Below are 13091 nucleotides of genomic sequence, written 5' to 3' on the forward strand. Positions count from 1 at the left end.
TTTGGTTTGCGGGGCGGTCGGGTGAATTCGCCGCCCGCGCTCGAGGCCGCCGCCGCCGCCCAACCCCACAGTGGAGCCGACCAGCGCTTCCCGTGGCGCCTCCCGCACCGGATCGCTCCTCGCTGGGGCGGGACGCGGACCCGACGGCTCCGGTCACTATGGTCAGTGCCGGCGGCGGGGGGGGGGGGGGCGGAGGTGGGGTGGTGAGACTGGGGCCCGGGGGCGGGGTCGCCGCCGGGGGGGCGGGAGGGGGGCGCGCGGGGCCGGGCGCGGGGCTCTGCGCGCAGCGCGCACCCGCGCGTGGATCCGAGCGGGCGCGGGGGTCTCGGGACGCGCCCCACCCCCGCCGGCGCTGCCCATCGGGGGAGGCCCAGCCCGCCCCGGAGCGGCCGGGCCGGCGGTGGGGGGGGAGTTCGGGGGCGGGGTGGGGGGGTGGCCCCCCTCCCCTCCCCGGACCCGGGCTGCGGGTGGCCGGGGCTCCGCGCCCCGTGGACCGGCGGACACCGGCCCCGCACCTGATGTCAACAGGTCGCCTCCAGGGCGAGGCGAGGAGCCGGGGTCCGGGGAGAGCCCGCGGGGACCCTCGGGCTGCCCGCCCCCGGGGGAAGGGCTCCGGCGACGCCCCCCCTCCCCCCCCCCGAGCCGGACAGGTGGGGACGCGGAGGCCGCATGGGGAAACGGGGCCGGGACCCATTGTGATGGTGTCTGCACGGGGACTTGAACTCGGGTGCTCCCAGTGTTACATCAGCCCGCTTCTGGCTGCCGTGGGGTCCCCCGCAACTCTCTGATGGCCGGAGTAGGGGCCCCTCAGGGGACCCGAATTGCTGCTGGCCTGGCTCGGGCTGGGGGGGGGGGGGAGCAGGGGGCCCAGGGCTCCACCAGCCCATGTGGGAAGTGAAGAGGGTACGTGGGGCCGCTGTGAGCCCCCCCGCGTCTCGTGGAACTCGGTAGTACCCAGCCAGTACCTTAGGATGGTTATGGTGATCACCGAGTCTTCCTGCGCGGGGCTCCCCCTCCCCACAGGGGTTGGAAATGGCTGACCACCCGGAGTACACCTGAGCTGAGTGCACCTGGGCCAGGGATGGGTTACCCCCAGATAAGAAGCCCTCCTGCTGGGTGTAGCTGGGGGACCCAGGGGCCCCTCCAGGCAACAGACTCCTGCGGGGAGGGGGGGTGGTTTACCACCCCATGCTGCACCTGGACAGCGGACCAGGTGTTTCTGCATGGCCTTTCAGGGAGTGTGGGAACTAGAGTTATGAGGGGTTCACACACACACACACACACACACACACACACACACACAGTGGCCACCACTGAATTGCTGAGAGCACACAGGGGCAGTAGAGGGGCCCTTTCCCTGCACCAGTGAGGTTGCTGACTCCACCCTGCCATCTGCCCTGGACTCCTGGGACCGGCAATTAGATGGTGCTGTGGCCCCAAAGCTCCTAACCCCTCCCCTGGGGAGCTCGGGGGCTTGGGGGAGGGACAGTATGGTTAACCCACTAAACAGGGTGTCTGCCTGGAGTCACTGAGTGGCGTCAGATGCCGTGCAGGTTTGTCATTTGGCGTTTATTGAGCACCTACTGCGCACTGCTCACCGTGCCCTGGGCGGGGAGGTGGGGTTTATGTTGAGTGCGTGATGCCGGTGGCGAGTGAGGAGAATTCTTGGAAGTGGGCATCCTCCTTACTGTGTGTGTCAGATCCCAGGAAAGGCCCCGGGTAGAAGATGAAGCTCCTTGGGAGGCCCCAAGCCAGACTGCAAGCAGTGAGTCTCCTGCTCTCTGGGAAGTGTGCTTATTGTATGGGAGGGGGGGGGAGGGAGAGAGGGAGGGACTGTGGGACCCGAAAGCTTAAGTCCACCTTGGCCTGTTTGCTTTGTTCTGTCATTTGCCAAACAAGCCACCAGTGGGCGCTGTTGCGGATCGGTGCTGGGCACAGGTGCCTGCCGTCTCTGCCCTCACTGCCCGCCCCATGGACAGGTCAGCACCGCACAGCTGCTGACCCGGCCTAAGAAGCCACCCAGGGGCTCTGGATACCCTGAGGGCCTGGGAGGGCTGGGTGTGGGAGGATGAACGGGAGTATGCGGGGAGGGTTTGGAGAAGAGTACATTCTAGGCAGAGGGCACAGTGGACTGACAGGCCTTTGAAACCTGGTCAAGAGTGGAGTATAGCCAGGCGCGGAGGCCCATGCCTGTAATCCCAGCTACAAAATAAATAGAGATAGGAGATTCCAGGCCAGCCTGAGAGGAAAAAAGCTACGGAGGCCCTGTCCCAAAAGAACCAAGCTGGATATGCTATGATCCCAGCCACCCCGGAGGTGGAGGTGGGAGGAACTGCATCCAAGCCCAGCCTAAGCAGAAAACAGGAGGCTCTGTCTGCAACATAACTAAGGTCAAAAGGGATGGCGGTGTAACTGAAGTGGTAGAAGGCTTGCCTTGCAAGTGGGAGGCCCTGAGAGCTCAGTCCCCAGCACCACACACACACACACACACACACACACACACACACACACACACGCAAGGCAGTGTGCACCAGGTCTCCTGGGATGGGTTCAGCCTCCTGAGTGCTGGGATTCTAGGAGTGTGCACTACACCTGGCTCTCTTGGTCAGTTTTGTGCTGATGTTTCAGAATTCCACTGACAGAGTCATGTATAATGGACAGATGTTTATGGGCTTCCAGCTCTGCAGGCTGGGAAGTCTAAGGTGAAGATGCGGTGTCACAGCCTGGCGGAGGCACCTGGCGGCTGGAAGGAACGGGAGGGGCAAGCCCGGCCCTCCTATGGCTGCATTAGCCCGTCCCTGAGGGCGGAGCCCGAGACCTGGCCTCCTCTTAGAGCTCCCACTGTTGGCATGGCGATTGAAGTTCAGCTTGGCTTGGGAGGAGACAGCCTTCTGCACCTGCTCCCCCAAAGGTCTTAGCACATTCTAGAGTTCAGAGACTCAGGTTAGCCGGGCCTAGGTGAGACTCGGGAGTTTTCTGAGGCTAGCTCGTCAAGTGATCAAGTTAACTGCATCTCAAGTCCAGTGGTAGCACGGGCCTGGGACACCCATTTCCACTCCCATGGGGGTAACGAGTGCCAGGTGAGTCCAGCACCCCGTAGTGTGAACAGTACTAAGACTTGAGAACTCAGAATGATCTTCTCCCCCCCCCCCCCGTGCCCCTCCATGCCTCTGCTGGGTTCATCCTGAAGCCGCTCTTCCAGGCTGGATCCCAGGCCTGACTGAGAGTCATGAGCTTGCATCTCTCCCGGGCTGATCACGGGCCTGTAGCTTTCCCAGGCTAGGCCCCGGGCCTGCTGCTCTCCTAGGCTGGATTCTGGAGTCAAGTAGAGCAGCAGTTGCCACCCCAACTTTCACACCTGGGATGCTCGTTTTAGACTTCTGACTTCCAACTCCAACGCCATCTGTCCATGTGTGAGAGCAGCAGCATGCCATGGGCACCTACATGTGTGGCTCCCAACATGTTCAGATCACTCACAGCACCCTGGAGCTGCCTGGGGGTGTGTTCTGCAGGCCACAGCCTGAGGCGACATCGAGAAGGGCATTTCCTGCACATGCCTGGACCAGGCCAGGCCAGGGCTCGAGCCAGGGTGGCTTCTAGAGGTGACAAGCCTCCGAGAGGGGAAGATGCCATGTTCTGAGCTGGCCCTGCTGGCAGGCGGGGCTGGAGTCATGGCTGTACAATGAGAAGTGGCTACTGGGCCTGGGTCGTGAGGCCGACCCAGCCCGGCAAGGCTGGTGAGCGCGGCAGAGCCTGGACTGCAGCTGCGCTCGGGGCACCTAGGAAGTATGTGTTGATGGAGTTCTTGGCAGAGGTAGGAGCTAGGGCCTGTTGCTGACCTTGTTAGTGAAATAGATCCACATCCCTCCTGCTAAAAATGGTTTCCAAACTGAGGTGCCAGCTGTCTGACTTAATTAATCAGCATCTGTCTGCAAAGTAGCAATTAAAGAGCCAACATCTGCTCAGGAGGCTTCACTGGGTCTGACGGGTCGGTCAGGTGCAGCCTGTCTGTTCTTCCTCCATAACATCCTGGAAAGGTTCAGCCAAAGTATCAATTAGTGTCAGCCAAGGTCAGACTGCAGCATCGTTCCTGCTCTCGGGGTGGTTGTCCCTGGAGCGTGAGTCTGGCCTCACCGCAGGGTGTGGACCGAGCTATGCTGGTGGGGGCAGCCTGGAGACTTGGGCCGTTCTGGAGCTCTGCTAGGACTTGGAAGGCCACGATGGAAAATGGATTTATCACCAAGGTACCAAGATGTCCTAGTGAATATTTCTGGAACCACTAGAGGGCGCAGGAGCCTTTCCATTGCTCCTCTCTCTGTAGTCATTTATGTATGTGTGTGTGTGTGTGTGTGTGCGCGCGCGCGCACGTGTATGCATGCATGCAGGTATGCGTGTACGCATGTACTTATTTATGAGACAGAGTCTAACAGTGTACCTCAGGGTGGCCTTGAACTTATGATTCTCCTGCCTCCGCATTCAAAAAATTGCTAGGATTACAGGCAGGCCTTACCATGCCTGGCACGGACTGGATCTTAAATAGTCCCGAATGAAGGCAAGAGTATGCCCCGATAGCAATAGCAAAATAGGTCCGAAGATTTAAAACACACACATAAAGAGACAAATGCATCTTATGAGGTCTCCAGAGCAGCCTTTATATTAATAAAGACAGGAAGTAGAGAGATGATTGCCAGGGACAGGGGGAGCACAGAAAGGGGAAATCTGGTTTAATGGCGGTCACAGAACCATGGGGGGAGGAAATGTGTATTTCTTATTAGGTCCATTTTTACCGTAGTAGTAGTAGTAATGCTGAACGACAGATATTTATTTTTTAAAAAATTAAAAAAACCACAGAGGGCTGGCGTGTGGCGGGGGAGTGAGGACCAAGGGGATAAGCTTGGGGAACTGCCTCACCCGGCCATTCGTCTGGACCCAAACGTGTGTGCCTGGCTCTCAGTAGCACAGAGGCCCCTAAACCCCTCGGGCTTTTTGTTGTTGTTGTTTTTGTAGTCTTGTCTGTCTTGGTGGGAGGCACTAGGGGCGTGAACTCGGCCTCACATTTGCTGGGTTGGCATGATACCACTTGAGCCCAAGTCTCTAGTCCTGATTTCCCTTGGCGACGTGTAGAGCAGGGTCTAGGCCTCCTGTCCTTTCTGGAATTACAGGTGGCTGGCACCATGTCCATTGGCTTCTGCGGAGACAGGCTGTCACGAGTGGACGGGCCGCTACCATCCTCCCACAGACCTTGGGATGAGAGGTGCACGCCACCGCACCCAGCTATGCGTTCAGAAAGGGGGTCTCGTGAATGTTTCTGCCTGGGCTGGCCTGGGGTGGTGATGTTTCTGTTCTCACCATCTCAAGTAGCTAGGGAGCCACCGCTGCCCGGCCCACTGTTGGGTGTCATTTTGTGAGTGTGACTGTTTCAATAGCTTAACTAAATTGGTTAAAAATAAATAAATAAATAAAGCCAGGCTTGCCCTTGAGTCACTCCAGGCCCGGAGCGGCTGCTCGGACCCGGCCTGTGGTGTCCCACGCTGGCATGGGCTGCGTGCAGAGCTGCCCACGGGCTTATATATTGTGCTAATGACCTCAGCCTTCTGTGACTGAGATAAGAACCCATACATGTGCCGCTTGCCACCAAAGGCAATAAAGCTGGCTTGTGGTAAGGTTTATTACTTGTGGATTTTTATCATTTTTTGAGGTGTGACAAAGGTGATTTCTTTAATGTACAAAGCTCTAGGTTCACTGCAACCTCACACACACACACACACACACTCACGAAACAAGTGAAAAAGGGTTTGTCTTAGAGAAAATTCATAACTTTCTCCTAATAAGTGTTTCATAAGAATGACCAAGAAAGTCACATTTTCCCCAAGTTTTTATTTAAAAAAAAAAAACTGACAGACGAAAATGGAACAAATGCAAGCTGTGAGCTAGGTTAGCTCACTCATTGAGAAAGAGATTGGAAGCTGGATGCAGGCAGCTCACGCTTGTAATCCTGGCTACTCCAGAGCTGAGAGCTGAGGATCGCAGTTTGAAGCCAGCATGAGATCTTATCTCCAATAAACTAACAAAAAGCCTGAAGGGACAGTGCCCAGGCCCTAAATGAAATCCCCAGTGCCAATACAAACAGACAAAGATAAGACAGAAGGGAAAGGGAAAGGGAAAGGGAAAAGAGGTGGAGGAGGGGGAGGGACGGGGAGGGAGAGGAGGAGGGAAAGGGAGAGGAGGGGAAGGGGGAGGACTGGAGACTAGACAGTGGAAGGTTAGGACTGGTCCGACTGTCTCCTGGGCACCAGCAGAAGGGTCAGGAGAGGTGGAAAGACTTCATCCCCCCCACGTGTTGCTCTTGTTTAGTTTTTGGCGGTGCTGAGGCCGGAACCCAGGGCCTTGCACACAGCAGGCAAATGTTCTGCCATCGAGCCTCACCCTCAGCCGGCCATAGCCTTTCCTTGCCTCGTGTGATCATCACCTAGGCTTTTGGCGACACTGCGCCCATCCCGGAGCTGGGAGAGACTGTGCTGTGTGGCCGGAGGATGGGGGGGGGGTACACCTGGCAGGAGGTGATCCCCCCCTCCCCCCGCCGCCTATTGGTGACAAGGCTTCAGACTGCCCTGCACAGAACAGTTCGTGTATCTTTGAGAGCGGCTAGACTCTGGACTCTGCCTAGTGGTTAGATAGATTTTGCAAAAAAAATTGCAAAGATTCTGAGCCACCCAGGTCTGACTTCCTAGCATGGAGGAGGACTTGACCTTGTCTGGAGCATGAGTATAGTGCCCAGCTCACAAGACTGTTGTGATTAAATGAGATAATAAGAAGACATAATAAGCAAGCCTCTGCCCCAGAGCTTGGAATATAGTCGGTGCATAAGAATAGCACTTATTGCTGTTTCACACATCTTGGCCTTAGCCACAGACCATCAGACCACGAAGCAGGAAGGAGGGAGGGAGGAGAGTGGGGCGCTTGGGCCCCTCACCTTCTGGCATGAAGAATCAGCAGGTTTGAGGTATTCTGTTTTCTAAAACAAAGCCACTTTCAGGTTCTACAGATTGAGTTTCTGCACCAAGAAAGAGGTACCCCCATAACGGTGCCAATCCCAATCATCCCCGTCTTGGACAGTGCCGGTCCAGATGGGCATCTGGCCTGCTGCTTTCGTACATCTCCACCTGTCTTCTTTCTCTGCCTTTCAGAGTGAAACATCTTTCAGTCTAATATCAGAAAAATGTGACATTCTATCGATTCTTCGGGATCATCCTGAAAACAGGATATACCAGAGGAAAATCCAGGTGAACCAGAGGGATGTGCGGGGGATCCTAAGTTTAGTGGGCTGGAGTTGCACACAAAGGAAGGGGTGCCTCTTTGAAGGCTTAGCGTTCAGGCCCATTAAAGCACTTCTAGAATATTCTGATGTTGGCCATCTGCCTCAGCTTGCTTTAAAAGTTAATAATAATTGAAAGCTAAGCACTATGATGAGGGTTTGATTTACTCAAGGAGCCTTCTTAAGTCTGTGAGGCAAGTACATCTGTCTCCCATTTTTTTTTCGTGCTGATCCTGGGGCTTGGAACTCAGGGCCTTGTCCCTGAACTTTTGTGCTCAAGTTTAACACTCTACCACTTGAGCCACAGCTCCACTTCCAGCTCTTTGGTGGTTAATTAGAGATAAGAGTGTCAGGGACTTTCCTGCCTAGGCTGACTTTGAACCACAGTCCTCTGACCTCAGCCTCCCGAATAGCTAGGATTATAGGTGTGAGCCCCTGGCGTCTGGCTGGGTCACTCCCATTTCACAGAGGTGGAAACGGAGGCACCTTCCCACCACTCCCGGGTGCCGAGCTGGGGTCTGAACCAGGCAGTCTGATCTAAGTTACCTTGTAACCGCTGTCCTAGAGATCTCTCGGGACCGGGAAGATGGCTGGAGGACCGCTAGGGTCCCTGCCGCTTTGGGGGGCTGCATGTCCCCGAATGGACTGGCTCTGGCACAGAAAACGGCACCCAGCTCTCCCAGCCCTCGCTGGCATTGCACAGGCATTACTGCTCACTCTGAGAGGATCTGCCCGACACACCTTCGCCAGCGGCTTGGGGTGGCATTGGTGGCATGTGAGCAGTTGCAAGGGCCGTCCCCTGCCCCTTCTGAATCCCTCCACCAGCCTGCCTCAGGGGACCCAGTCCAGCTCCCTGACTCCTTACCCCAGCCGGGGGCGGGGAGGGGAAGCCGCCGGGACACCGGCCGCTAGGGGCGTGGCTGCAGCCCGGCGTGCATCTCACTCTGCCGGAAGCCTTTGGAGGATGATGGTCCACGCTGCCCAGGAGGCCTTACTTGCCTCGTGGAGTCTGGAGGGGATGGCCCAGGCACCCAGTACTGCCCACCCTCTAGTGCCAGGGGCCAGCTGTGCCAGCCAGGACATGGATATGTCAGGGGGGGGGGACTGGGGGCTGGAGAGCCCCGGCTGCCCGTGACCACTGCCCTTCCTGCCCACAGGAACTCAGCAAAAGATTCACTGCGATCCGCAAGACCAAAGGGGATGGAAACTGCTTCTACCGGGCCTTGGGCTACTCCTACCTGGAGTCTCTGCTGGGCAAGAGCCGAGAGGTCCTCAAGTGAGCTGCCTCACTGTGGTCACGGGGGGGGGGGGGGAGGGGGCCTGTGGGGAAGGAGAGCCAGGGCCCACCCCACCCCCGGCCACACGGCGGGGTGGCAAGAAACCAGCATAGCGCTGCCCCCCCCCCTCCTGGGCCAGCCTGGCCACCCCCAGGTGGGCTTTGGAGAGAAAAACACCTGCCTTCCGTTCCAGGAGCTCTGTTCCTGTCCCCATTCCCATCTTCACCCTCTTCCCCACTTCCTTCCATCCCTCCTCCCTCTCATCCGTCAGGAAGGAGCACTGGGGAGGCCTAGGGCTCAGCTTACTGCTTCTAAGCAGATGCCAGATTTGGTGGCCCGGTTTTCTTTTTTTCTTTCTAGCCCCCAAGGCTTGAACTCTGGGCCTGGGCACCGTTCCTGAGCTCCTTTTGCTCAAAGCTAGCACTCTACCACTCGAGCCACAGCGCCACTTTTTTTCCCCCAGCTTTTTCTGTGATTTAATTGGATCAAAGAGTCTCTCAGATTTTCCTCCCTGGGTTGGCTTTGAACCGCGATCCTCAGATCTCAGCCTCCTGAGTAGCTAGGTTTACAGGCCCGAGCCCCTGGCGCCCTGCTTGTGACCTAACTTTTGATGTTGCTTTTTGCCTTCCCCTGTCCTGGGTCTGTCTCCTCCTCTCCAGGTTCAAAGAGCGTGTGCTACAGACTCCCAATGACCTCCTGGCTGCCGGCTTTGAGGAGCACAAGTTCCGGAACTTCTTTAATGCTGTGAGTTCCCGTGGGCCGTAGAGATTGGGGAGTCAGCGTCTTCCACCTGCATGGCGTGGGCACGAACCCCCACTTCCCTGGAGTTAGCACAGTGGGTGACTTTCTGCTGTAGTTGGAGAGTCCCACTACGGGCCATCTGGAGGGCATCCGGAGGGTGGGGTGGGGTCTGCCCTGCTGATGGCCGCGGGGTTCAGTTTTACAGCGTGGTAGAGCTGGTGGAGAAGGATGGCACAGTGTCCAGCCTGCTGAAGGTGTTCAACGACCAGAGCTCCTCAGACCGCATCGTGCAGTTCTTACGCCTGCTCACCTCAGCCTTCATCAAGAACCGCGCCGACTTCTTCCGGCACTTCATCGATGAGGAGATGGATATCAAGGACTTCTGCACCCATGTAGGTCCTGGGGTCCCCAGCCCCGGGCTTTGCTCTGTTCTCGGAAGCGGCAGCTCCAGTCCTATTTTCCCCTAGATGTGTGCATGTTTATGATGTATTTATTGAAAGAATGGCCAGTGTGTACACATTAGGCCATCTTCCTAGGAGTACTCACATTGCTCCCCTTCTTGGGTGACCACCGTCAGCACACACGAAGCAGCTGTCCCCGCTGTGTGGGACGCACGCACACTGGCCCCCACCGCCTCCCGGCCATCAAAACACCCACATACCCTCCGGCCTGGCCCCTGCAGCACCTAAGCTGAGAGCCCCTGGACCACTGAGTCCCTCTCCGCTCTAAGGTTCTTTGAGCTAACCTGAAGGACTTCCGACCCCCCCCAACCCCCTCCCCACCTTTCTAGATTCTTCAAAGGATTAGAACAAGAGGGTCAATTACTGTGACCCCAGCAACACCTGGCTGTGTTGCTCCCTCCCTGCGTTGTTGGCGTGTGGACGCCTGAATCACGGGTGGGTGTGAAGATGGCCGCTGGGCCTGTGGATGAGAGCCAGAGCTGAGCTCCCCTTCCTCCGCCCAGTCTCCCTCCTAAGCCGGCGTGTTCCCTGTTGGCCTTGCAGGAGGTGGAGCCAATGGCCATGGAGTGCGACCACATCCAGATCACTGCCCTGTCCCAGGCCCTGAACATCGCCCTGCAGGTGGAGTACGTGGACGAGATGGACACTGCGCTGAACCACCACGTGTTCCCAGAGGCTGCCATCCCTTCCGTTTACCTGCTCTATAAAACATCCCACTACAACATCCTCTATGCAGCCGATAAACATTGATTAATTTTAGGCCAGGCAGTGGAACCTGTCACCTAACGGACTGTATTCTGAATGGAACATTCCGGCTTTTCAATTTTTTAAGCGATTTAGCCTGTAGCTAGAACATATACAACCTTCTGGGCAAAGCCACTGAGAGTGAGACCTGTCCGTCAGGGACTGCAGTGGCTTGGTGGAATTTTTGGTTATTTCTTTTGATGGAAGATCTCATGGCTGCTAACTCTGGGCCAGGAACCCAGGGACCCCGACCGGCTCCCGACCTGTTTATTCATCTGGAAGAGCTTCCTGCCAGCGTTAGCATGCTGGTGTATAGAAGCTGGGGACTTCTGGTTCTGCTTCACCAAGGGGCAGTGCCCCTCTGTAGGGAAGAAGAACTCAAGGTCAGTCACCACCCAAGTGACACAGCAGCTATACAAAAAGACTTCTCCCAGCCACGTGTGGCTGGCCGTTGGTGGATGCGGACTGGACGTGAGGGTCTTCACGCAGGTCTAAGCACCATGGCTGTACTTTCCCGCTCCTCACCGGGGGAGACAGAGACTCATGCCAAAGTCCCAGAAAAGGGCTTTAGCTTTCACTACAAAGCTCAGGTTGTTGGGGCCCCTCCACCCCTCAGTGGCAGAACTGACTTTCGGAGGGCAGGCCCTTTAAGGTCTGGACCAAATTCTACGTGCTCGCGTCTGGCTACTGCTGCCCATCATCCCCATGAGTCTTAGAAGTAGAGTCTAAGCCCTCAACTGGGTAGGGTTTTGGGCAGCTTGGACGCTGAGCAGAACAGACGTTGCCTAAGGCTGGCGGGGAAGATAGAAGCCATAGAAATGGGCAGTAGATGTTTCCATAGGGGGAGACTACGTGCCAGGAGCCCCCCGCTCATCCTCCCTAGACGTGCCCCCTAAATAGCTTCTCACTCTGCCGTCTCAGGTGCTCAAGGAGGCACACCCTGGGCTGGCAGGTAAGAAGGCACCCATCAGGGACCCACCTGGCAGGGCCGAGGTGCTGCAGGCCCCTGACTGTGGGGTGTGGGGTTCCCCTTCAGGGCCTACCTTTGCCAGGTTTCCTTCTGCAGGGATTTGTAGTCTACTGGTGCTACTACGGAAGGCTGCCGACTGTGCGCCAGGGCTGCGGAGCAGAGCGTTTGTGCTTTGCTTCTGACCTTGGTGAAAGCCATCCGCACTTAAGATGTCCTGGGTCTTCAGGTTGGGGCCCTCGAGCCAACAATGGCCTCAGCTAGCATTTGGATCTAAGGGCTCAAGTTATTGTGTCACTTTCCCACAGGAATTAGAAAACCTCGCCACCTGCTCTGGGTAGGTGTGCTGGGGTCCAGGACAGATACCCTGAAGAGCAGGGACATCCCAAATTTCCTGTCATCTCGCCAGACCCATCTCCAGGGTGTCGGTTTCCAAATGGAAGAGCATGCCCGTGGGGCCTGACGGGTGCCCTGAACTGCTCCGAGTTCACACGGGTCCACGGCTTGCATTTGTGGTTTAGGAATGTTCTCTGTGACAGATTTTCTGGCAACATTCCTTGCAGCTCACGTGTAATGTGCTTCAGAGCTCCTCTTCCAGGAAGGGGAAGGATTGATGCTGGGCTCTAGCAGGGGAAGGCCAGGTAGTTTCACAGTCTGTTTTTCTCCCTGCTTCGCAAAGCCAACGGCCAGATCCAGCCAGCGCCCTCATTCCCTCCAAATTAGTCCCAACTCGTGTCTCTAAGGGAAAGCGCTTCAGGGGAACCAGTGGCAGGACTGGGAACCTGTGGACACCCAGTCCTCCACAAATCTCACCTGGCTGGTCTCCAGTGGGCCACCAGTATGATGTCCATCACACGGTCACTCCTGGTTCCTGAATGACCCCCCCCCCCAAACCCACAAAGCTGCTGCTTCCAGACCAAGTGCTGGAAAGGGCTTCGAGGACATCCTTACGATGGGAATTACTCTTTCCAGAGGAAACCACTGGTATGAATATTTAAAAGCAGGAATTGCACTTCACTTCACTTTGGTAGGACACCTATTCTAAGCACAAATAAAAGAGCTCTAGAAGCAAAAGATCAGGGTTTATATCCCAGCTTTGCCACTTACTAGTTGTGTAACCATTAGCCAAGTCCTTCCACCTCTCTGAGCTCCAGCCCCATTTGTGAAGCTGGGACATTACCTACACACCCCAGGATTGCTGCTTAAAATGGAGGAACATGCTTGTGACAATGGATGCCTGACACTGCTCTACTGGGAGCCAGCTCACCCTTCCCAGTGAGGAGGGCATTGCTGGCTGGGGAAGCTTGCTGCCTTGCAGTGATTGGCCAGTGTGAGCCACAGCGGACCAATCAGAGGCAAACATACAGCCTGAGTAGAGACTGGGCAGTGCCAGGCAGAGAGGCTCAGCAAGTACTCAGGGCCAAGCTGTACAGCATCTCTGGGCATAGATGAGAACACTGTCATACAATTAAAATGGTTTCCACAACTATTGTCCTGGCTGCTTAATGCTGGGTACCTGGCATCTACCTGTGAGCGACTCAGCCTTCCCGTGGGCACGAGTGGTTTGGGCAGTTCATAGAATGGCA

General features: G+C 56.6%; 1 protein-coding gene across 2 annotated transcripts; it reads left to right on the plus strand.

Moving 5' to 3' along the window:
* Otub2 (OTU deubiquitinase, ubiquitin aldehyde binding 2) lies at window positions 1-12078 on the plus strand. Of its 2 annotated transcripts, XM_048361808.1 has the most exons (6): window positions 1-161; window positions 7188-7283; window positions 8473-8591; window positions 9252-9336; window positions 9531-9725; window positions 10338-12078. In XM_048361808.1, exons 1-6 carry the CDS (start codon window positions 159-161, stop codon window positions 10542-10544), a joined length of 705 nt encoding a protein of 234 aa, XP_048217765.1. In that variant the 5' UTR covers window positions 1-158; the 3' UTR covers window positions 10545-12078. The 2 variants fall into 2 exon arrangements, with proteins under 2 accessions (XP_048217765.1, XP_048217764.1); XM_048361807.1 differs by lacking the exon at window positions 1-161 and having other exon boundaries at window positions 7018-7283.
* Window positions 12079-13091: the final 1013 nt, after the last annotated feature.

This window comes from Perognathus longimembris, chromosome 14 (assembly GCF_023159225.1).
Source record: "Perognathus longimembris pacificus isolate PPM17 chromosome 14, ASM2315922v1, whole genome shotgun sequence".
In the NCBI taxonomy this organism is placed as follows: domain Eukaryota; kingdom Metazoa; phylum Chordata; class Mammalia; order Rodentia; family Heteromyidae; genus Perognathus; species Perognathus longimembris.

Bases quoted from the DNA above. Each gene is read 5' to 3' on its own strand.
- Otub2 (XM_048361807.1), top strand. From the start codon at position 7,128: ATGGGCATCTGGCCTGCTGCTTTCGTACATCTCCACCTGTCTTCTTTC. The intron at 7,284-8,472 runs GTGAACCAGAGG...TCCTGCCCACAG, and splicing joins TATACCAGAGGAAAATCCAG to GAACTCAGCAAAAGATTCAC. The intron at 9,726-10,337 runs GTAGGTCCTGGG...TTGGCCTTGCAG, and splicing joins TCAAGGACTTCTGCACCCAT to GAGGTGGAGCCAATGGCCAT.